The sequence below is a fragment of the Oncorhynchus mykiss genome, chromosome 6, assembly GCF_057628025.1.
Source record: "Oncorhynchus mykiss isolate SJ-2025 chromosome 6, ASM5762802v1, whole genome shotgun sequence".
Lineage (NCBI taxonomy): Eukaryota > Metazoa > Chordata > Actinopteri > Salmoniformes > Salmonidae > Oncorhynchus > Oncorhynchus mykiss.
Window position 1 is genome coordinate 69,425,079 of NC_143027.1, and position 24,818 is coordinate 69,449,896.

A 24,818-nucleotide genomic window follows, 5' to 3' on the forward strand; every position below is an offset into this window, starting at 1 on the left:
AGAGAGGGGTATGTAGGAGAGAGATGGTGACAGAGGAGGGACATATGGAGAGGGCTAGAGAGGGGGATAGAGAGGGGTATGTAGGAGAGAGATGTGGTAGAGAAGGTGAGGGGGATAGAGAGGGGTATGTAGGAGAGAGATGTGGTAGAGAAGGTGAGGGGGATAGAGAGGGGTATGTAGGAGAGAGATGTGGTAGAGAAGGTGAGGGGGATAGAGAGGGGTATGTAGGAGAGAGATGGTGACAGAGGAGGGACATATGGAGAGTGCTAGAGAGAGGAGGTCCAAATCTCTTAACCCTAAGAGGGGGAGAAATAGGATGGCAATCGCATCGATAACCTATCAGAAAGGTATATAGAACATGGTTGAAAAGTGGTCTAACCTCCATCCCCTCCCGTGTGTCTCCCCTCCAGGTGGGGAGGCGTCTCCTGGAGAAGGAGGTTCTGGACAGGGCTGATATGCTGGAGTTGCTGGGTCCTCGCCCCTACAAGGAGAAGTCTACGTATGAGGAGTTTGTGGAGGGGACGGGGCCCATGAAGGAGGACACCTCCCTTCCAGAGGGCCTCAAGAACTGGAACAAGGACCGGGGGACGGAAGAGCCTCCCCAGGAGCAGCAACGCAAGCAGGCTCTTTACCTGTAGACAGACACCACGTCTGACCTGGCCCCCACCCAACCAGGCCACTGGAGGAACATGTTGAGACTTAATTTGGTGAGGGGAGGGCACTTGACATGACCCAGACAGACTGATATCAAGAGAGGGTGTCAGGTTTAAGAAGGCACCCCTGCACCGTGTCCCTGATGGCTACAGATTGAGGGTTGTGGGGTGCAGCAGGGGATCTGCTCCAACAGCCTAGATTGTGCCAATTCTCATGTAGACTTTTTTAAAAATCTGTTTGGGAATGCAAAAAGGTGTTCCTGCATTTTGGTTTTGCAGGGCATGAGATTCATCAATCTGTGAAGGATATCCACTCCTCCACCATGCTGTTAATTTCCTTCCCTGGAGATTCCCTGCTGCACTATGTTCCTCCTTTGTCCTGACCACAGTGCATTCCAGGGCTGGTGTGGTCATTCTAAGGCCCTAGAGACCATGGTCGTCACAGGGAACATATATTGTTTTAATAGTTGTGTAGTATTCATTATTTTACCTTTTTCATTGTGTGTTGGATGAGTTTGTCTGACATGCAACATTTTTATGAATATATGATCATGTACATCAGGGATGGGCGACTGTCGGTGGCCATTTTGAAGGCCCTTGGATAAATCCCCCCCCAACTTACTGTTGTGAGTTAAAATACACAAGGTGCAATTTCTACATTTGGTTGCACATCCGTTTTTCTGTTATGTTAGTCAATTAGCAATTTTATTGATGTATTTTTATGATATAGGAATGCAGATCTGTGAGCAACTGCGGCCCCTCATGATGAGTTCAGTTTTTTGTGGACCCCACCCCCATCAATACTACCCATCCCTGATGTACATCTCATTTGAAGTGAGATGTTTTCTTTTAGATTTCATATTGGAACATGAAGGGCTATGTGAGTCTGTGTGTTGCACCATTGTAATAATTTGGTTGGTGCTAATTTGTCCTCTTTCACACATGTACAAGTGTATATTAATACCGTGTGTGATTTGGACAGCCAGGGTCTGCCCTTATCAACGGCGACCCTGGAGGTAAGTGCCTTGCTCAAGGGCACATTGACAGATTTGGTTTTCACCTTGTTGGCTCTGGGTTCTAGCAACCTTTAACTAGCAACCTTTTAAGTTACTGTCCCAACGCTCTATCCGCTAGGCTACCTGCCGAGCTACGTATAATCCTCAACGTTTTTGCTACCTTCTGACCTTATTGAATTTCAGCGACGTGTTCATGTTCCCATGTCTCTCTTCAGTCATTGACACTTGTTAACTAAACAGCCATGTGATGAGGGTTTTCAGAAAGCTCAGCAGAAATCCAGTCCATGCAGAGCAGACTGTAACACTGGGACAGTATGACATTTACATTGTATTTTATCCTCTTTCTGGTTGAGGTTCAAACTGTTAGTAGGCCTAATTGAAGAAAAACTCGTCTTCTGAATGTCACTTCAGTCTTTTGCAAAAAACAACCGCCACTCCTCTACCTGCCCACTTTTCCCCACAGGAAAACAGCTTCTGACAAGTTTTATTTCTGAGTACAACTAGTGTACACTACCTCACCTCTTATGCTCTCTGTGTTGCTATAAGTCAACTGACAACAGATGAACTTCACACGTCTTTTGTGAAGTATTGAGATACATACACTACTGTTCAAACATTTGGGATCACTTAGAAATGTCCTTGTTTTTGAAAGAAAATAACATTTTTGTCCATTTAAATTAACATAAAATTGATCAGAAATACAGTGTAGACATTGTTAATGTTGTAAATTACTATTGTAGCTGGAACCAGCAGATTTTTTTTTTAAATGGAATTTCTACATAGGTGTACAGAGGCCCATTATTAGCAACCATCACTCCTGTGTTCCAATGGCACGTTGTGTTAGCTAATCCAAGTTTATCATTTTAAAGGCTAATTGATCATTAGAAAAACCTTTTGCAATTATGTTAGCACAGCTGAAAATTGTTGTTCTGATTAAAGAAGCAATAAAACTGGCCTTTAGACTAGTTGAGCATCTGGAGCATCAGCATTTGTGGGTCTGATTATGGCCAGAAACAAAGACTTTCTTCTGAAGCTGGTCAGTCTATTCTTGTCCTGAGAAATTAAGGCTTTTTCATTCGAGAAACTGAAACTCTCGTACAATGCTGTGTACTACTCCCTTCACAGAACAGTGCAAACTGGCCCTAACCAGAATAGAAAGGAGTGGGAGGCCCCGGTGCACAACTGAGCAAGAGGACAAGTACATTAGTGTCTAGTTTGAGAAACCGACGCCTCAACTGGCAGCTTCATTAAATAGTACCCGCAAAACACCAGGCTCAACAACAACAGTGAAGAGGTGACTCCGAAATGCTGGCCTTCTAGGCAGAGTTCCTCTGTCCAGTGTGTGTTCGTTTGACCATCTTAATATTTTATTTTTATTGGTCAGTCTGAGATATGGCTTTTTCTTTGCAACTCTGCCTAGAAGGTCAGCATCCCGGAGTCGCCTCTTCACTGTTGTTGTTGAGACTGGTGTTTTGCGGGTACAATTTAATGAAGCTGCCAGTTGAGGACTTGTGAGGCGTCTGTTTTTCAAACTAGACATTCTAATGTACTTGTCCTCTTCATATATTCACTATTATTCTACAATGTAGAAAATAGTTTTAAAAAATAATTTCAAACTCTTCAATGAGTTCCTATGTACGAACTTTTGACTGGTACTATATATCTCCATAGCAAGGCCAGCTGAGCCATACTTACTCCCACGCCCCTGGAGAAACCCTGTAGAGGGGTTTTGGTTTCCACTTCTCAGAATAGAGGGTATTGGGGTTTTTGGAGAAGTAATGAGATGGTGTCGTACCGATCTGCATTGCACTTTCTGAATTTCTTTTTTTTTTTTACCTTTTACTGCTGAAAATAAAGGTGTCACTACCTCACTCAATCTCAGTATTTCTGACAGTTTTTGAATTACCTACATGGATTTATATTGAAAATGAGAATTGTTACACTCCGGACCATATGTATAAAACAATATGTTTCTACTTCTATGCCTAGTTGTGTGGGTCAGCGTAAACAAAAAAGACAACGTTTTTACAGTACATTCCAGATGTCTTGGTGTAGCCTGAACTGTGTTTAAAGTCCAATCCTGCTTTTCTGCCTGATTGACTAACTGCTGGTTCTCGTGGCTCAGTTTATCTAGTGATCTTGCTTAAAGTACTATAAGGAATGTGTATTTGACTGTTTCAATGCAACAAAAAAAAAAAGTCAACACTAAAATATATCCAGAAATGTTTAGTTTGCTATGTGATATATTATCAACATCTGACATTCACCAATAAATTCTTGATTTTATGTCCCAGTGTGAATGCTGTAAGGATGACTTAAATCAGGAGTATTTGTGCCACTAGTTATACTGGATGTGAAATCCCATTCCATAGGAACAGGGGGCACATTTTGTGTTGCTTTATATACAGTAGTGTACAGGTAACTGCCAAAATGAAGGAAACACCAACATAGTGACCTAGTAGAGTGCTTGGCCACCACAAGCCAGAACAGCTTCAGTGCACCTTCGCACAGATTCTACAAGTGTCTGGAACTCTACTGGAGGGATGTGACACCATTCTTCCATGAGAAATTCCATAATTTGGTATTGTTTGGTTGATAGTGGTGGAAAATGCTGTCTCAGGTGCTGCTTCAGAATCTCCCATAAGTGTTCAGTTAGGTTGAGATCTGGTTACTGAGATGGCCATGGCATATGGTTTACATCGTTTTAATGCTCGTCAAACCATTCAGTGAGCATTCCTGCCCTGTGGATGGTAGCCAAAAATAATGGCTTTCCCAGCAATATTATACATGAACCTACGCATGATAGGATTTGAATTGCTTAATGAACTCAGGAAGGACACCTGTGTGGAATCACCTGCTTTCTATATACTTTGTATTACTCATTTACTCATTCCTCACGTTTCCTTTATTTTGGCAGTTACATGTACACAGTCCATGCCTCTGTGTGTTGGTGGTTGGTGGCACCTTAATTGGGGAGGATGGGCTCATAGTAATGGCTGCAACTGAATAAATTAAATGTTATTAGTATTTCTTATGGATCCCCATTATCTGCTGCCAAGGATACCATTCCATTCACTCCAGTTCAGCCATTAGTATGAGCTGTCCTCCCCTCAGCAGCCTCCTGAGGTTCCTATATACATGGTTCATATAAATGTGGCTACTTTTCTGTTATTCTGGCTGCATTTTTTTTGATGTGACTGTAAATTAGCCGTAGTTGGCTAGCTAGCAAGCAAGGGATAAGACGTTGCCAGCCAGTATGGCAATGGAACTTTTAGAACGACTGGGTTGTGTCTCTGTCATAGATACAGAACAAAAAGGCTGAACAACTGGGTTGCTTCTCTGTCAACAGAACCAATAGAACGAACGACCAGCCGGCTTGGGTAGCAACCCTAGATTTGTGTTGGGACTGTATCTTGTGGAAGTATGAAATAGTATGAATAAATTAATCAAAATACGTTTTTTAATGAAATTGTCAATTATTATTTGAATATCAAATAAAATGTTATTGGTCACATACACATGGTTAGCAGATGTTATTCAGAGTGTAGCGAAATGCTTGTGCTTCTAGTTCCGACAGTGCAGCAATATCTAACAAGTAATATCTAACAATTCCACAACAACTACCTAATACACACAAATCTAAGTAAAGTGATGGAATGAGAATATGTACATATAAATATATGGATGAGCAATGACTGAGTGGCATAGGCAAGATGCAATAGATGGTGTAAAATACAGTATATACATATGAGATGAGTAATGCAGGATATGTAAACATCATTATTAAAGTGGCATTAATAAAGTGACTAGTGATCCATTTATTAGAATGGCCAATGATATCAAGTCTGTTTGTAGGCGGCAGCCTCTCTGTGTTAGTGATTGCTGTTTAACAGTCTGATGGCCTTGAGATAGAAGCTGTTTTTCAGTCTCTCGGTCCCTGCTTTGATGCACCTGTACTGACCTCGCCTTCTGGATGATATTGGGGTGAACAGGCAGTGGCTCGGGTGGCTGTTGTCCTTAATGATCTTTTTGGCCTTCCTGTGACGTCGGGTGGTGTAGGTGTTCTGGGCGGAAGGTAGTTTGCCCCTGGTGATGCGTTGTGCAGGCCATACCACCCTCTGGAGAGCCCATAATATGTTGGTAACCCGTTGTATACAAGTGATAAAGCCCGAGAAGCCGGTGTTTAGAGGATATATTGGCACGGTTTGCCGGCCCTCCACTTCGTCTCGGGCCTAACAGCACCTGTACCAATATATCCACCAAACACCAGCTTCTTGGGCATTATCACTTTAAACAATGCACGCTCTAGAATGTACTTCAAGCCAATCAGAAACGACTATTCAACAATGCCATGGTATAAAGTTGTTTATGGATATGTGTATGACTGTAAGTCTATCTGCATTCCCCACTTTATTCTGTTCTGCCCTCTATCTGCTCAGTTAGGAACCTGCAGTCACCATTTAAAAAGCAGACATTTTAAACCTCTACAGAGCTGCCAGAGCCCATTGATTTTGGCGAAGCTGACAAGAGTAAATTAAAGTTATTCCTTTGAACATTTAAACATTTTGGCTATTCAATACTTCTCTGTCCACTGTGTGATTAAGTGTGTACTCTGAAGTATTTAAATGTGGTTTGAATTGAACTGTTTTCATGTTGCTGATGCTGTTTTTCTTCCTCCACAGTGTTCCTAGTAGGAATTTGAGAGAGTTTGTTTGTTTGGTCTGTTGAGCATAAATAATGGAAAGTTCAGACTGCTGTTCATAATACCCTATCAGACAACCTACAGCTGCACAATGTTTGGTTAGTGCTCTAATACAAAAATCCCCCACAGAGAAAATTAACTTTGTTTGCATGAAATTCTTTATTTTTCTCACCACCCATCCCCACATCACTTGGTTTGGCAAAGGACAAGATGCACAGTGTTGAATGTAATGTTGGTGAGAAGGGCTGCTGTCGTATCTCATATCATATCTGCAAATACATTTAGTTTACTGTGGCCACACCGGTTTCCTCTCAGGTAGAGAGAGGTAGAAGAAGAGAGAGAGGGAGAGGATGGGAAGAAAAGAGAGCGATAGAGAGTGGCCCCACTGAAACACTGCCCATTGCCTCCATTTAGTTACAACCTACAGAAAGCCTGAAGAAAGTCATTCAGAGAGCAGATGGCCCTGGCACTTTAAGGGAGAACATTGTGCAATAGATTCAGGTTGGACTCTTATTCTAATTACAAAGAAGACTTCCAGATTGCCTGCTGTACTATCGCATAATGACGTCCATATTCCAGTCATTTGTTTGACTGGAGTGGGTATTCTCGTTAACTTTGTCACATGATATTTTGTAGCCGAGGTTGTCACAGATGTCAGGGTCCGTCCCACCCCTCCAAGCCTACTCTCCCACCCCTAAGATGCTGTAGGGATGGGGAGGCTTTTAACTAAGCATTCTCCCCACACTGGGACAGCCTTATACCCTGTTGTTCATCCCAAACAAAGCCTCAAAAAGCACACTGGCCCTCCAGTGTTTGTGCCAGAGGAACCCCTTGCATGGAAAACACAATAAATAGCATGTGTGTACGTGTGTGTGGTTTTGCAGATATCCGTGTGTCATTTTGTGTGTGTTTGCATGTGTGTGTCTGTGTATTTCACTCACAGCCGTCGTTTCATGTTAAGTTTATAATACAGTGCGCAGCATCGAGAGCTCAGTCTGTCTGTAGTGTCTTCAGCACCATGGTTGTCTCAGTGCCCGGCGCAGGGGTTGGGGCAGTTGGTGTGGTCTCGGTGTCCATTCCCGGTGTTTCCGCTCTGGGCCTCTCTCTTTCCGAGACCCGTGGGCTCTCAAGGCTGCTTAGGCCTCTCCAGCTTCATTAAGGGCCCTGCGGTGGTGTCGGAGTCGCTGTGGTGCTTCCTCTCCCTGGGGGGCTCAGCCTTGCTGCAACGGGTCCACGAGGGGGAGCGCATGTAGCCTCCTCTGGGCAGGGGTGGCTGGTGGTGGCCTGGGGATCATAATGAGGAGAAGGGTCAAGCTATGCACATGACATACATGTGATGAGAGGGTGAGTAAGTTATGGATCACACACATACAGACATGCACGTCTCTTAACCACACACATAAACCTCATGTACAGACAAGGTGAGGTCAAAGTGCACGCCTCTCACGTATCCTGATTTTTATATGGAAAAAAAACAGCTTAGGGGACATGTATGTTGTGAACCGCTCTATACAGCTCAAACATGCTGACCACGTAACCCAGAGGCCCTGGATTAAGTTTCCACACCTTCCTGTCTGTCACGTATATCATATACACTGAGTGGACAAAACATTAGGAACATGTCCATGACATAGACTGACCAGGTGAAATCTATGATCCCTTATTGTTATCCCTTGTTAAATCCACTTCAATCTGTGTAGGTGAGGGGGAGGAGACAGGTTAAATAAATATTACATATTTTTTAAGCCTTGAGACAATTGAGACATGGATTGTGTGTGTGTGCCATTTAGAGGGCGAATGGGAAAGACAAAATATGTAAGTGCCTTTGAACAGGATATTTTAGTAGGTGCCAGGCACACTGGTTTGAGTGTGTCAAGAACTGCAACGCTGCTGGGTATTTCATGCTCAACAGTTTCCCATGTGCATCAAGAATAGTCCACCACCAGAGGACATCCAGCCAACTTGACCCAACTGGGGGAAGCATTGGAATCAACCTGGGCCAGCATCCCTGTGGAACGCTCTTAACCGCTAGTCTACCTGCTATCTCCCCCAATGGTCACCATACTGTAACTCATTTAACAAAGTAAACCAAGTCAGCAGGGGCTGTCAACTCCCTGAAGTCACCTAATGCCTCTAAAAGCTTCCTTTCTCTATGCCACTTCACTCAATTATGTTTTCCCAAGGCTCTCCAAAAATAGTTTAGAACAGTACGCAGTGGGATAGTGAGTGCAGTTTGTTTCCCTACTGTAAAACAGATCAATTGGCTATGGTTGAAAGGCATCCCGATCACAAACACAGTAAAGAACAATAGAATTTAGTTCATGCAGCTCCACATGGCCTATTCCTCTGGGATTCTGAAAAGGTCCTTACAGCATGATAGAGTTGCTCTGAATATAGAGGCAGATGAAACTATGAAGTACTCTGTCAGAGAGGCCGTGTGCAGTGAACTGAGTATGCGTTAGTGTATGTTAATGTGTATCCTATACATGTATGTGTCTCAAAGACACCGAATCCCAAGAGAAATGGAGGAGTTTAGAAAAGTAGGAGCGCTGTGTGCATGTGCCTACGTGTGTAGTAGATTATAGATAATTTTAGTTTGATCTCTCTCTCTGCTTCTCATCTCCTCTCCGGTCATTGTTATTGCTCTAAAACAGTCACATGGTCACCTCTCCTCCAATCATCAGCTCCATTTAGCCTGCTGGCTGGTTATTCCAGTTCATTATGCTCACAATGGCTGCTTGTTTTAGCTGTCACGGACATTTGTCTCACACTTTTTTTTTTTTTTTTGTCTCACACTTTTTCAGTGTCTCGGGGCAACAGAACTCCACCATAGAACCACTACACAGAACCACTACACAGCTCTCCGGTGTCTCTTTGGTCTATAGCCATCAGCATGCTAGATAGAGATTCTACCACTTCAGTTTTATAGAGTGGTGATATCATGGATAGAGAATATGATTGGTTCGCTAACTACTAAGGGGAGTAGAAATGAGAGCTGATTAGTGTTTAGGTGATGAGGTGATGACATCAGAGGAATGTGTTTGTGAAATGTTTTGGCAAATAGGATGCTGCACTTGATCTACTGCACTCCATCTCCCTCGACATCTCCCTCTCTCTCCCCCTACTACACCCTTTCTTTCTCTGTCTCTCTCCCCGAGTACCTTTCTCTTTCTCTCTCCCCCTGTACCCCCCTCCCTCTCTTTCCACTACTACATCCTTTCTTTCTCTGCCTCTCCCCCCCCCCCCCCCCCCTCACTTTCCACTACATCACTTTTTCTTTCTCTGTCTCTCTCCTACTGTACCTCTCTTTCTTTGTGTCTATCTCCCCACTCTCTTTAATCTTGAATCAACCCCCTCCCCTCATATGTGTTAATCTGCATGTCCTTGAGTGCACAAAAGGGACCGGTGTCAAGCAAGTTCACACGAATATTGGTCATACGAAGGGGCATATGAAATAAAGAAGCACTGCATCTTTACACCACTTGGTGGTGCTGTTCATTGTTACAGAGATCACAGGATTAATAGGTGTAGCGTTTTAACCCTCCTTTACTGCACACAGATCAATGCAATTACTGTCCAATCATAAGGCACGTCCCAGCTCTCACTCTCTATGTTAAATGCTGTAACTATAGATAAACCAGCAGTGATGTATGTTCGCACGCGCACACACACACACACACACACACACACACACACACACACACACACACACACACACACACACACACACACACACACACACACACACACACACACACACACACACACACACACACACACACGGTATTGATCCCTGAAGATTGATGGTGTCTCCATTGGATTTTAATGGGAGGGACAAGAGCCTCCTCAGCATCCTGAGTGCTTGTTAATTAAACATTGTATCTGCCACCGCTGGTCCTTGTGTGTGTATATCCTTACTTTCATGATGTGTCTCTGCATCTCTACCAGTATGTCTCTATCTGTGTCCTTGTCTATGTCTGTGTATGACTAGAATGCTATAGTCGCAGTATGAGTCAGCCCATCCCTGGTCAGGGTTTTGTGATTGACAGTTCTATGAATATGGATGCTGGAGAAGCCTCATCTTCTCCTTGCAGGATGCTGACAGAGACAGATCAGAGGATGAGGCTCTCACCCCACAAACACACACCTCTATCTATCTCTCATTTAACATCCCTTACCCTCAGACCTTCATATCAGGACCCCCAACCACCCCTTTCCCTATTGCTCAGGACCTACTCATAACCAACTCCCTTGAGAGTCCTCCCATTTAGTTCAGAATATAATTTAGTTCATGCAGCTTCACTCAGTTATGTTTGCACAATCCAAATACAATTTCCTTAACTCAATCCCCCATCAGCACAAAGGCACCCCCCCCCCCCCTTCTATCTCATTCTTGTAGTGTCTCTCTCCCTCTCTGCCTCTCTGCCTCCCTGCCTCCCTCCCTGCCTCCCAGCCACCATGTCTGCATTGTCTCGCTGTACTAAACCCCTCTGTCTAATAAGCCCTTCTGTGCTGTTGGCTCCATCAGATTCCACAACCTGTGAGTTGCTGTGAGAACAAAGTCCACAGAAAACACCAGCCTGTGCTCTACAAAGGCTCCTAAACCACAGGGAAGCACAATGCCAGTATGGCGCCAACACGCTGTGTGTACCGTGTATGTTACACCTGGTTACTGTGTGTGTGTGTGTGTGTGTGTGTGTGTGTGTGTGTGTGTGTGTGTGTGTGTGTGTGTGTGTGTGTGTGTGTGTGTGTGTGTGTGTGTGTGTGTGTGTGCATGCGTGCATGTGTGCGTGAGTGTGTGTGTGTGTGTGTGTGTGTGTGTGTGTGTGTGTGTGTGTGTGTGTGTGTGTGTGTGTGTGCATGTGTGCATGTGAATGTGTGTGTGTGTGTGTTACACCTGGTTAATGTGTGTGCGTACGTGTGTGTGTGTTACACCTGGTTACTGTGTGTGTGTGCATGCATGCGTGCGTGCGTGTGAATGTGTGTGTGTGTGTGTGTTACACCTGGTTACTGTGTGTGCGTGCGTGCATGCGCGCGTGTGAATGTGTGTGTGTGTGTGTTTCATGTTGGGACTGGGACGTCAGTTATGGTGCCCCTCTTTGTGCAGTCCTTTCAGAGGCCCCAGTGGACTCCTAAAGATTTATGAGCAAGACTACTACAGTTACCCTGAATGGAATAGCTTTCCCCCAGTCTTGCCCACAGCTGCTGCTACAGTATAGTGGGGTGGTTGTGTTATTTTTGTCTGCTTGGAAAACTTCAACCTGCCTTGTTAACACTGAGGAACCACAGCATCAAAACACACAGATTGGATCGATCTGGAAACATCACCATGCGTTGCCCATCCCCCTTCAATGGTAGCAGATTTGAAGGCAGCAAAAGGGTATATGCTACTGTATATTGTAATGAGACCACCAAGCCAGTGACTATCTCTGGTAAAGTGGTGACCATAAGAGCTGCAGTGTCCTCTCTCTGTCCTCCTGTGTCATCACAGGGTGTGACTGTCAGAGCCTGGGCTCTCCCGGAGAACACTGTAGAGGAGATGACTCACTTCCACACAGATCTGGGATCAGCTTTCCCTCCCCCTATACTAATCTTAACCATTGGGGGGGGCACACAAAATTGACCATAGATCAGTGTCTAGGGGCAACTCCATTTTACTGCCTCACTCCTCCTTAGATGAGTTTTAAGGTGGTCAAAGTGATCCTGGGATTTGTAGTTTAAAAATGATCTTTGAGGTGATAATGGTCATAATGGGTATTGTAGTCTCTGTAGAGATCTGGTATGTCATCTCTTGTTATATATCTATTTTACATACACAGAGAAGATGCAGATACTGACTGTACAGAAGGGAGCTGTACCAATGCAGCTGTACACATTTAGCTTATCTAATTTGTTGTCCTCCCTTTTTCCTCTGGTCCTCCCTCACTACTCTAACTCTCTCTGGCCTTCATCTCTCCATCCCCACCTCATCCCTCCATCCCCTCCTCATCCCTTCATCCCTCCATCCCCTCCTTATCCCTTCATCCCTCCATCCCCTCCTCAACCCCCCCATCCCCTCCATTTCTTCTGACCATCTCATCTGCCAACTCTGATCCCTGGGCTGTCCTGACTGGCAGGTGTCCAAAACATAAGTGCCCACACAACATTCATTACCCCTGTCTGTCCAGTATACAGTTAAAGAGGAGAGAAATGAAAATAAAATAAAGGAAAGGGATAGAAAAGTGGAAAAACAGAAGAAAATAAGAGGGATACATAAATAATGTGTAAGTGTGTAGTCATTTTGTTTAAGGCCTGATGATGATAACAGTATCTACAACTCAGGAGAGTCCTGGCCTTGTATCCAGCTGAGAACAATAAATAATTCAGGACTGCATTCAGAGTGAACTCCCTCAGCCTCCCCTATCTTCCTTTCCTCCTCCCCTACCGTTTCCCACACAAACCAATCTCACTATCCCACTCTCCCCCTGGCCTTCCTCCCCTCTCCCCTTGTACCTTTGACTAACCCTCCATTCACCCTCTTCCCCAACAGCCTCTCACCTTCAGCTCCACCCGCTTTTCCCCAGCCAATCTACTCTTACCCCCCCCCCCCCCCCCCCCAGGTTCACAACACACTCCTATGGAGTACCCAGCCACTCTACCTTTACAGACTACAGTCTATATACATATTATGCACATTATCCACCCATACATTCCCTTCATGTAGCCATGTCAAGGTCTTCAGATCCTTTCACCTTGATAAGCAGTTAGACAATCCATTTACTGTAAAAGCAAGCCACCTTCTTCCTTCACTGTAATACACTATACCTCTGGCTACAGAGCTTGTTATTTATCATTAGAGCAGGTGGTGATACTGAAGGAGCTTTAAGGGAACACAGATATAACAAGGAAGTAACAGAACTGAGATGTTTCCTGTCCTCCCTGGGTAATATAACACCAACCCCTGATAAACAAGTCCCTCTTTCTCACACACACAAACAGCTGTACAGTCTGGATAGTCTGGCCTGGACACTGGGGAGCAGCTGTACAGTCTGGATAGTCTGGCCTGGACACTGGGGAGCAGCTGTACAGTCTGGATAGTCTGGCCTGGACACTGGGGAGCAGCTGTACAGTCTGGATAGTCTGGCCTGGCCCCTTGGGAGCAGCTGTACAGTCTGGATAGTCTGGCCTGGACACTGGGGAGCAGCTGTACAGTCTGGATAGTCTGGCCGCCTGGACACTGGGGAGCAGCTGTACAGTCTGGATAGTCTGGCCTGGACACTGGGGAGCAGCTGTACAGTCTGGATAGTCTGGCCTGGACACTGGGGAGCAGCTGTACAGTCTGGATAGTCTGGCCTGGACACTAGAGAGCAGCTGTAGTCGTTAGTTATGCATGTGTGTATGAGTGTGTGTGTTTGCATGGGTATGTGTATCTCTGTATCCCTTCTTGATTCTGCATGCAAAACACACTCATATCTGAGCACATTGTGTCACTGCTGGAGTGAGTCAGAGTGTCACTGTCTGATCTATGAGTGGGAAATAGAGAAAACACCAGCCAATGACAAAGCACTTTGAGCTACTTGGCAATGAATATAGGATGCAAACCAGCATGAATGCAGATACAGTGAGGGAAAAAAGTATTTGATCCCCTGCTGATTTTGTACGTTTGCCCACTGACAAAGAAATGATCAGTCTATAATTTTAATGGTAGGTTTATCTGAACAGTGAGAGGCAGAATAACAACAAAAAAATCCAGAAAAACGCATGTCAAAAATGTTATAAATTGATTTGTATTTTAATGAGGGAAATAAGTATTTGACTGTAGATCACAGTGGAGGAAGACCAACTTTATCCCATTCAACATAATGTAAAGGGGCATACATACAGTGCATTCAGAAAGTATTCAGACCCCTTGACCTTTTACACATTTTGTTATGTTACAGCCTTCTAAAATTGATTAAATTGTTTTTTTCCTTCGTCAATCTACACACAATACCCCATAATGACAAAGCAAAAACAGATTTTAGACATTTTTGTAAATGTATTAAAAATAAAAAACTGAAATATCACATTTACATAAGTATACAGACCCTTTACTCAGTACTTTGTTGAAGCACCTTTGGCAGCGATTACAGCCTTGAGTCTTTTTGAGTATGACGCTTCAAGCTTGGCACACCTGTATTTGGGGAGTTTTTACCACTCTTCTCTGCAGATCATCTCAAGCTCTGTCAGGTTGCATGGGGAGTGTTGCTGTACAGCTATTTTCAGGTCTCTCCAGAGATGTTCGATCGGGTTCAAGTCCGGACTCTGGCTGGGCCACTCATGGATATTCAGAGACTTGTCCCGAAGCGACTCCTGCGTTGTCTTGGCTGTGTGCTTAGGATCATTGTTCTGCTGGAAGGTGAACCTTCGGCCCAGTCTGAGGTCCTGGGCGCTATGTAGCAGGTTTTCATCAAGGATCTCTCTGTACTTGTCTCCGTTCATCCTTCCCTCAATCCTGACTTGTCTCCCAGTCCCTACCGTTGAAAAACATCCCCACAGCATGATGCTGCGACCACCATGCTTCATCGTAGGGATGGTGCCAGGTTTCCTCCAGACATAACGCTTGGCATTCAGGCCAAAGAGTTCAATCTTGGTTTCATCAGACCAGAGAATCTTGTTTCTCATCGTCTGAGAGTCCTTTAGGTGTCTTTTGGCAAACTCCAAGCGGGCTGTCATGTGCCTTTTAATGAGGAGTGGTTTCCGTCTTGCTACTCTACCCTAAAAGCCTGATTGTTGGAGTGCTGCAGTGATGGTTGTCCTTCTGGAAGGTTATTCTGTCTCTACAGAGGAACTCTGGAGCTCTGTCAGAGTGACCATCAGGTTCTTGGTCACCTCCCGGACCAAGCCCCTTCTCCGCCGATTGCTCAGTTTGGCCGGGTGGCCAGCTCTAGGAAGAGTCTCGCTTCTTCCATTTAAGAATGATGGAGGCCACTGTGTTCTTGGGGACTTTCAATTCTTCATAATTTTTGGGTACCCTTCTCTCGATCTGTGCCTCGACACAATCCTGTCTCGGAGCTCTATGGACAATTCCTTCGACCTCATGGCGTGTTTTTTCCTCTGACATGCATTGCCACAGGTGTGCCTTTCCAAATTATGTCCAATCAAATTAATTTACTACAAGTGGACTCCAATCAAGTTGTGGAAACATCTCAAGAATGATCAATGGAATCAGGATGCACCTGAGCTCAATTTCGCAATCTCATAGCAAAGGGTCTGACTACTTATGTAAATAAGGTATCTGTTTTTTATTTTTATACTTTTGCAAAAAAAGAAAATGTTTTCACTTTTTCATTATGGAATATTGTGTGTAGATTGAGGAGGGAAAAAATAGTTGAATCCATTTTAGAGTAAGGCTGTAACGTAAACAAATATGGAAAAAGTCAAGGGGTCTGAATACTTTCTGAATGCACTGTGTAGATGTGAAAATAAACACTTTTATCAGGGTCTGTATTACACAGTGAGACAATATTATTGGTGTTTTGATCCCATTTACCACCACTCTGCTATCTTAGTACACCAGTCCTGACTCCCATTCACCAGCCATAGGTCTTAATACAACACCTAAAATCTCAGCACGGTCCCTGACCTCCTCGACAGTATCACCCCACTGATTGAGATTATGGTCATCACACGACGCTGCTTATTCCTCCTGCTGGGCTTTTTATTGTCCGAATCGTCAGTAAAACTGCTGCACTCTATCAGAGGCTATAGCTGGATGGCTGGGGATATACTGTTGTTCTTCCTGTGAGTTTTATGGCTGTGGTGCTCACCGCACAAGCCCTGTGGTGAGGTCCTGCCATCAGGATATCTGGCATATTCACTGGAGCTCAGGGAGCCATCAGTCTCTTGTGGAGAAATGGGAAACCTTGCTGCGGTGGAGAGGGAATCACCACCTCTCATGTATTTCTCTTTCATGTTTCTCCCTTTCTCCCTCCCGCTCCCCTTTTTTAATGCTCCCTCTCCCCTCTCTGCCTCCCGCCTCTCTCTGTCACTAGGGGTCCCCAGCACACTGATCTACCTAGTCAGGTGCCTCCTCATCCTCCCCCTCAGCGGGATTATTCTAGGAGGAGCTTTTGGGGTACTGCACAATGCAGTGTTTAAAGCAGCCTGAGAGTTGTAGGTGTGTGTGTGTGTGTGTGTGTGTGTGTGTGCGTGTGTGCGTGTGTGCGCGTGTGTGCGCGTGTGTGCGTGTGTGTGTGTGTGTGTGTGTGTGTGTGTGTGTGTGTGTGTGTGTGTGTGTGTGTGCGTGTGTGCGTGTGTGCGTGTGTGCGCGCGTGTGTGTGTGTGTGTGTGTGTGTGTGTGTGTGTGTGTGTGTGTGTGTGTGTGTGTGTGTGTGTGTGTGTGTGTGTGTGAAAAAACAGACTTGGTTGACTCACTGTGTAATGAAAAGAAAATGTGTCTCCTTGCCTGTGACAGACATGTTTGGGAAACTGAACGAACTGAACGCAGGCATGCAGGGGAAATTCAAAAACCTTCTACAGATGAGTGACCGAATCAGTAGATTCAGAGGAAAGGATTCTTATTGGAGAGAGTCATTCAAAAGTGAACCATGCCCCCTTCCCTTCCCTTTCTAACAGAAAACAGCATCAGTAAGTGTCCCACACAAGTGATGACTACTCACCTCCAACGCTTGGAAGGGCACTTTGGCACCTACTTCTCAATCCATTTGACTGTGATCCTTGCTCAATTGACATGCTGGTAAGGGAAATTGAATGGCTGATTAAGCTGTCATTCACAGATCACTACAGAGGAGTTTTGGTTCCTGACTAAAAGGGAATACCCTGCCATCTCCCTCTGACATTAATGCTGCATTCAAAACAACTGTGAATTCCGACTTCAGTGCAATCAAGTGAACTGGGAACTGAAAAAATGAGCTCCGACTGGAAAAAAATTGTTTTGAATGGTCATCCAACTCGGAATTCCAACTCTGGAACTCTGGCCTCTTAGAGCTCTGACTTTCCGACCTGAAGATCACTGACATCATTATTTGACCTTGTTTTTTTTCTGAGTTCCCAGATGTCTTAAAAGCACCATTAAACTCATGGTACCCTTTGCCAACTTATATATGTATGAAGCTGGATTCTGTGCTCACGTCTGCATTATAACCAAATATCGGTCCAGGTTGGATGTGACAGCAGAAATGAGGTGCGCACTGTCAAATGTGTCCCCGGACTTTGAGATACTCCGACGCCACATGTATCAAGTACACCCATCTCATTATTGGTAGTGAGAAAATATACATTATGTCAGACTAATTTGCAGATGACTGTCATAGCCCCACATAAAATGTATGTGATGGTGAGTTGAGAAGACAATCAAAAATACTGTTAGAATGTTTTTCAATTGACTGCCATAACGTTTTTATTTGGGGCTAACATTGGCTGTTAATTTAAAAAAAAAAATTCACATGGTTGGGGTCGTGAGAATTTTCCACTATCAAAATGTGGTTGTGGGCCAAAAAAGTTTCGGAACCCCTGACGTACGGGCTAAGGTCAGACAAGGGAGAAACACAATACCTTTTTATGGGGAGTAATGTGATAAATTGGCATGGGTTCATCCTGGGGGTAAGGAGAAGGAGTGTGGGTGATGTCTATGCAAGATTGTTGTATTTCTTAAAGTGCACCTTTGTGAGGTCATTTTAATATACCGCACATAGAGCTGAACATAGCTCTCTGTGGTTCCCCATGCTGAGAACATACATAAGTTTAGAACAGGTGTATTGTAAAGTGAACATATGAGTACTGTTCCCAAGTCAGCTCCTGAGAGTGCACACATATCTCTTCTAAAGAGAGATGAGGTGAGAGTGTGAGCGTAAAGCATTTGAATAGAGTGATGATGTGGAGCTCTATGAGGATCGTTCTCCCTCTCAGCAGGAAACATGGGGCTATGGATCATAAGTAATACATGGGATGGATTTCCTGCTACCTCTGATTGTGAGGAGGGCGGTTTGCTGGGCCCGGACGCGTCCCTGATCACAGGTTAATCAGACTCCCCTCTAACTTATGCTAATTAGCACTATACTACCATAGTCTATTGTGCCCAGCCTGGGATCTGGTGCCAATAACTATCAACATTGACATGGGCACAAACTGAAATGAGAATCTCCCAGAGACGCATAACAGGAATATACTGTATCTTGGTCAATATCACAAAATATAGAGAACTGCTTGAATTGCAGTAAGAATTCAGAGGAAGGTTCAATCCAACGTGCTGCTGAAGTTTTATTGGGTTCTCCCAAGTGTCCCTTTCCCTGCAGCCAAAGAGAACACAATTGTAAGCTTTTTATTAGAGTGCTCTATAGACCCGGGCGCGCGCGCGCACACACACACACACACACACACACACACACACACACACACACACACACACACACACACACACACACACACACACACACACACGCACACACACACACACACACACACACAAACACACACACACACACACACACACACACACATTTGCTATCAGCTAAACCTTTTAGATTTTGATGTAATGGGGTCGTATACTACAGAATGGGGTGATATGTAAATGAGTCTGTCTAGTGGACAGAGTTTTTAGGCAATTTGGGTAATGGTTCTCTCAAAGCGAACAAAGACAACGTTTTAGCCAGTCCATCACACTAGGGTCGTCTTGGTTAGAGAACACAGAGGTTGTCAAATCCACCATTCAATGGTTAATGAATTGAGTAGATTGATTGGTTAATTGGTTAATTAATTGAGTAGATTTATTGGTTAATTGGTTGATTAATTGAGTATCTTAAAATGGTCTAACCTGCTGGGGACTCGTTGTGGTTCTCCTCATCAGAGTCAGCGAACACCTCAGCCAGCTCCTGGTCAGACATGTCGGTTAGCTCTGTCAGGTCCAGGAGGTCAAAGTGCACCTCCAGGGAGGACACGCTGCTCAGAGGCTCTGCAGGGTCAGAGAGAGAGGAAATTAGTAAGGTCATAGTTATGGACTGATATGGAGTAGCTGGTGGGTTTTATGATAAACTGAATAACAATCCAGTAGATGTGTAGTATCTCACTACAACTCAATGCTGTCTACACAACTTACCCAGAACACCCCCTCCGCCACACACACATACACAACCCCCACACCCCCCTGACCCTCCCTCACGTTCTCAGTGCCCCCTGGTGTGGAACTTATCTCTTGTGTTATTTTGATGCTCTGTGCCATACTGTAATAGAAAGATAAAAATAAGTCCTCTCTTTTATCTGCTTCACAGAGAGACAGCTTGGCTTTGTGTGCTGAGCTGTCCTGTGGAAGAGATATGTGTCTCTGTGTCAGAATGATACCAGTCTTAACAGCCAATGTTTGACTGGAGCATCAGGACAAGGGCCGGAGAAGCCAGAAATAGAGGGTATTAAAACAACATGGTTAGACTGTTCCTTCTCCTCACCCTCTGTCCTGAGTGTGTCACCTGTTCTTAATTCCAAAAGTCCCCAATACCCCAGACCCTGCTCCAATGTCTATTGATACCCCAGACCCTGCTCCAATGTCTATTGATACCCCAGACCCTGCTCCAATGTCTATTGATACCCCAGACCCTGCTCCAATGTCTATTGATACCCCAGACCCTGCTCCAATGTCTATTGATACCCCAGACCCTGCTCCAATGTCTATTGATACACCAGACCCTGCTCCAATGTCTATTGATACCGAAGACCCTGCTCCAATGTCTATTGATACCCCAGACCCTGCTCCAATGTCTATTGATACAACAGACCCTGCTCCAATGTCTATTGATACACCAGACCCTGCTCCAATGTCTATTGATACACCAGACCCTGCTCCAATGTCTATTGATACACCAGACCCTGCTCCAATGTCTATTGATACCCCAGACCCTGCTCCAATGTCTATTGATACACCAGACCCTGCTCCAATGTCTATTGATACACCAGACCCTGCTCCAATGTCTATTGATACAACAGACCCTGCTCCAATGTCTATTGATACACCAGACCCTGCTCCAATGTCTATTGATACACCAGACCCTGCTCCAATGTCTATTGATACCCCAGACCCTGCTCCAATGTCTATTGATACCCCAGACCCTGCTCCAATGTCTATTGATACAACAGACCCTGCTCCAATGTCTATTGATACCCCAGACCCTGCTCCAATGTCTATTGATACACCAGACCCTGTTCCAATGTCTATTGAAACACCAGAGCAGCACGACTGTGCCGTTAACATGTACTGTTTTTATTCACGTTAAAATAAGAGCATGACAGTCCCAACATTCCACACTGGCAGCATTCATGCAGTATGGCAGTTAAATGTATATGCTTTGCTAAGCATCTATGGAGTGTTACAGTCCCATGCTTGTCTGACACAATGCTTTGGGCTGGGTGGAGCTGGCATTCTTTAGCGATCATGGGTGAGGCATAACGGCTGACCGTGTGCTCTATGTGGTGTTAATAGTAAGGGACTGTATGTACTTCATGTGTGTGTGTGTGTTTATGTATGTGTGTGTGTTTATGTATGTGCTGTGGAGGCGTATCTCTGTGAACACTTCTAGTATTTTTGGCTTGTGAGTGGGTATATATAGCTGTGTGTCTGAGTGTAGAGAGAGAGCGGGGATGGATGGTTTTTAAGGATACCGTTTCCCAGCTAATTTCTCTCTACCAGCCAGGCAGCATACTGCCACAGGGTGGATCACAGCCCTCGCCTCAACACTCCTTTGTTCCGCAGCTGCACAGCCCCATTCTCTCACTGTTCTCTCACTCTCCTGATAAATATAGCGCAGACATTGATTTAAGAAGATAAAAACCTTTAACCATATTATTATAAGTCAGAGAGAGTTGATAATCATGCTAAATCATAATCCTGGTGGTGGCTCAGCTGTATTTCACACATTGTGAGGAGACATGGGCAGAGTTACACTGACGATTTGAGATGGAGAATTTCATTGGGTGCCAGTAGTTCCCAGACAATTGAATTCTACAATATAAATTGTCCTCAACAATGGATTAAAGTGAGCTCAAACAAATCCATCTCTGCTCCAACTCCTTTCCACCTGGAATTTGGAAGTTCTTCCTGGTAAGCCCTTCTGTGGATTACAGTATTATTGTCACTGAATGATTGGTGCCAACATGAATGATGGTTTGCCAATCTCTGTATACCTTTGGCTCTTACAGTGAGTGGTGGCCTTGCTTTGCCTGGGATACCCTGCTACTCACAACAACACACGTCTACAACAAGAGACATTTTGTACAGTACTTGATGAAAAATACAATATAAAATCCTCCAACAATCTCTATTGTCTTGTTCCTCTGTACAAGACCTGTCCACAGACAGTATAAATACTGATTACATCTGCCTGTGTGTTCCAGACACTAGCTCCAAAGAGAGGAGATGTGAGGGGACAAGTGGAACGGGAGAGGAGAGGAGAAGGAGTGGGAGACAGTAAAGATGAGAGGAACACCAGTGAGGAGAGAGATGAGAGGAGAGGAAGGTAAAGATATTGTGGGTTGACATTCCTCTGTCGTTTGAAGTCTTCTAATGAGACAACTGCAGCCGTAGAGGATCAGAGACAGAGAAGCAGACACTCCTATCTCACCTTTGCTTAATGAGCACTACTTGCACTACTCCTCCTTCACAGGATGGGAGGAAGTGGACACTAGACACTGATCGAAGGTTAGTTTTACATTATCCAACCTTAATGGTGAAGGCCAGGATTTGGGGAGGTTAAGCTGATCCTCGATCTTTGGTTAAGGGCAACTTCTACCTCCCTAGGGCTTTGGGCTAGCCTGCTGTACAGATCTAGGATCATCTTACATGGAAAAGCGCACAACTGACCTTAGATCCGTACAGATGGGGAGACTACGGGTCAGTCAGTGTGTGTCTGAGGGGTTAACTGAACTCCACAGCATCAGCTGAACCATATGCAGTGATAAAGGCATGATTAGCATTATGGGATGTCAAGAGCTCTGTCTCCATGGTGTGCTAACTGTTTCCTCAGAGTAAATCTCTACAGGCCTGCTTGGTTCACTTGGTTAATCTAAATTTGAACGATTCACCAACTGTTTGTTCCACCAGCCCCGGTTTCTGGAAGGATGTAGACTGTGGTGTGAGGGGATGACAGAGGCTCGCCTCATAGGAGGCTGTTGCTGATTACTGCTGAGGTGTGGTGGTTACTCAGGTGCTTACATCCAGGTGAGTGCTACACTTTTTGGTGGTGGATCTGTTCCAGCCTACCTACAGAGGAGGAGTAGCTGTGAATTTCAGAGACAGATGCTGCCTCCTGTACTTACAGTATCATCATCCAGCTGTGGAAGACCATCTCTCATGAACTGCCAGCTCCCTGAATGATTTTTGTATGTTCTTTTAAAGCGAGATTCTGTATGAAAAGCGCTATATAAAATAAAGGATTACATTATTAATGAACCGAATCCATTTACCATGCTTCAGATGCACTGCATTAAACAAAAGCCCGTCTCTGTAGACAATCTTTAGAATTTAGCTGGTTGTGACATGCAATAACGTGGCAATATTTACCAGCGTGGATGACATGGGCTTATAAGGTCAATTAGATATAATGGTGTGAAATGGTTGGAGTAGACGAGCACAAACACGCTTCACAGGGAATTGAATTGGACATGACTGTATTAAGCAGAGCCATTAGATCTGTGCAGGCCAGGCTCTTAAACTAGCTGATCAGATATAAAGCTGGCCCGCTCACCCACGTTATGGCTTTAATAAAATGCATTATCGAAGCCTGTCAGGCGTAACAGCATGACATTAGCATCGCTCAGACTCTGAGGCTGAGATAACACGAGGCTAAAAAGGTCATAATAGCCATAGCAACGGACCTGAAAGAAGCAACACCTGCCCCATATTGGTTTTGATGGGGGAAATGAAAGAGCCTGTGTCCACAGCTGTCAGCAGTCTCACCACAGCAGCAGAGCAGCTCTGATTCTGAATGAAGCCCTGGTATGTGGCATGGTTTAGGCTATATTCTAGCCATTAGACTAGATTCTGAGCAAGCTGGATAATGAAATGTGCCCATGAATATTTTAATAAGTCTACAAAATCTATTATATGGAGGGTGCTGTCGTACTCTAATAACCCCATACTATATTCTACTTCATCAGTACTCTAAGCCGACAAACCCTCAGGGCATGTCAGGTGCAACCCCTCCCTGAGAAAATTATTTGGGTTTAAGAATGTATTGAGGGATGGAGGGGAAGTGTGAATATGGAAAAGGAATGTAGGGTACAATGTTTGTGTGTGTGTGTGGTAGGGAGGGAGGGAGGGAGGGAGGGAGGGAGGGAGGGAGGGAGGGAGGGAGGGAGGGAGGGAGGGAGGGAGGGAGGGAGGGAGGGAGGGAGGGAGGGAGGGAGGGAGGGAGGGAGGGAGGGACTAAGATCAGACTTTGAGAATAGCTTCTACTGGATGAGTTCTCCCCAGAGGCCCGGAATAGGCTTGTCCATGGCTGTCTGTCTCTTTGAATCTCCCAGCAAGAGCAGGAGAGAGGAAGGGAGAGAAAGGGAGAGAAAGAGGGAGGGAAGAGAAGTAGTTAAAATGAGGAGAGAGAGGGAGAGAGGGGAGATGAAGACAGAAAGGGGTTATAAAGAAATGCCACCTCCACTTTATCTCTCTCTTTTTCTGTCTCTCTCTAAACTAGTTAGTCATCCCAGTCCCCTTTGTTAATTTCTTTCCTCTACCGCTCCTCTACTCGCCTCTAGCCCCTCCTCTCTTCTTTCCTGTCTTCTCCCAACCCCATTTCTCCTTGAATAATTGATCAGTAACACATTTTCTCTCCCAGCAAGGTTGGTGAGAGAGATGGAGAGAAACGGTTGCTGCTCTCTCTCAACTCATTAAGTGTCTCTCTGGGAGCCCATTGGCGGGACTAGACCCATAATACATTCACATTGAGAAGGAAAGGTGTCAGTCATACAGTAGACTAGTATGGCAGCTGTTTAAAGGATGCTAAGCGGTAGCCCACTTGTGAAACACACACACACACACACACACACACACACACACACACACACACACACACACACACACACACACACACACACACACACACACACACACACACACACACACACCCAAACCAACCACTTGTCCTTCTTGTCCTGCTATTTTTGGCTGACGGTTACAAATTGAAAATGAGAAAAAATAAAGAGAACTTAGAAATTACTTTTGCTGTTTCTTTGGCTTTTGGCCCCTACTTAAATGCAGCCTCAGGTATTTCATTTTTATTGTTCTTCTCCCTTCTTCTCTTCGCTCTGCCTTCTCTCACTCCCCTCCACTCTCTGTCCTCTATGTGGTTGTACTCAGGGATCTCTCTGTCTCTCCTTTCTGCCAGGATGTACTGTATATTGAAAATGTAATAGAATGTAAGATAAGGGGAGAGGGAAGAGTATACATGTAATGGAAAAGAGGAACGGACAAACTCAATTGGAAAGACA

General features: G+C 44.8%; 2 protein-coding genes across 3 annotated transcripts in view; one reads left to right on the forward strand and one right to left on the reverse strand.

Moving 5' to 3' along the window:
- LOC110526472 (mitochondrial inner membrane m-AAA protease component AFG3L1) overlaps nucleotides 1-3,545 on the forward strand; it is a 12,610-nt gene extending 9,065 nt beyond the window's left edge. Inside the window, exon 17 of the mRNA XM_090238728.1 lies at nucleotides 411-3,545. Coding sequence (XP_090094854.1) covers nucleotides 411-638 — 228 coding nt within the window. The 3' untranslated portion in view covers nucleotides 639-3,545. The remainder of the gene's footprint in view (nucleotides 1-410) is intronic.
- Nucleotides 3,546-6,511: 2,966 nt separating this feature from the next.
- LOC110526474 (dysbindin domain-containing protein 1) overlaps nucleotides 6,512-24,818 on the reverse strand; it is a 31,343-nt gene continuing 13,036 nt past the window's right edge. For both annotated transcript variants that reach the window (XM_021607471.3, XM_021607472.3), the window contains exons 3-4: nucleotides 19,165-19,302; nucleotides 6,512-7,655 (exon numbers count right to left, since the gene is read on the reverse strand). In XM_021607471.3, the coding sequence (XP_021463146.1) occupies nucleotides 7,498-7,655; nucleotides 19,165-19,302 (296 nt within the window). In that variant the 3' untranslated portion in view covers nucleotides 6,512-7,497. The remainder of the gene's footprint in view (nucleotides 7,656-19,164; nucleotides 19,303-24,818) is intronic.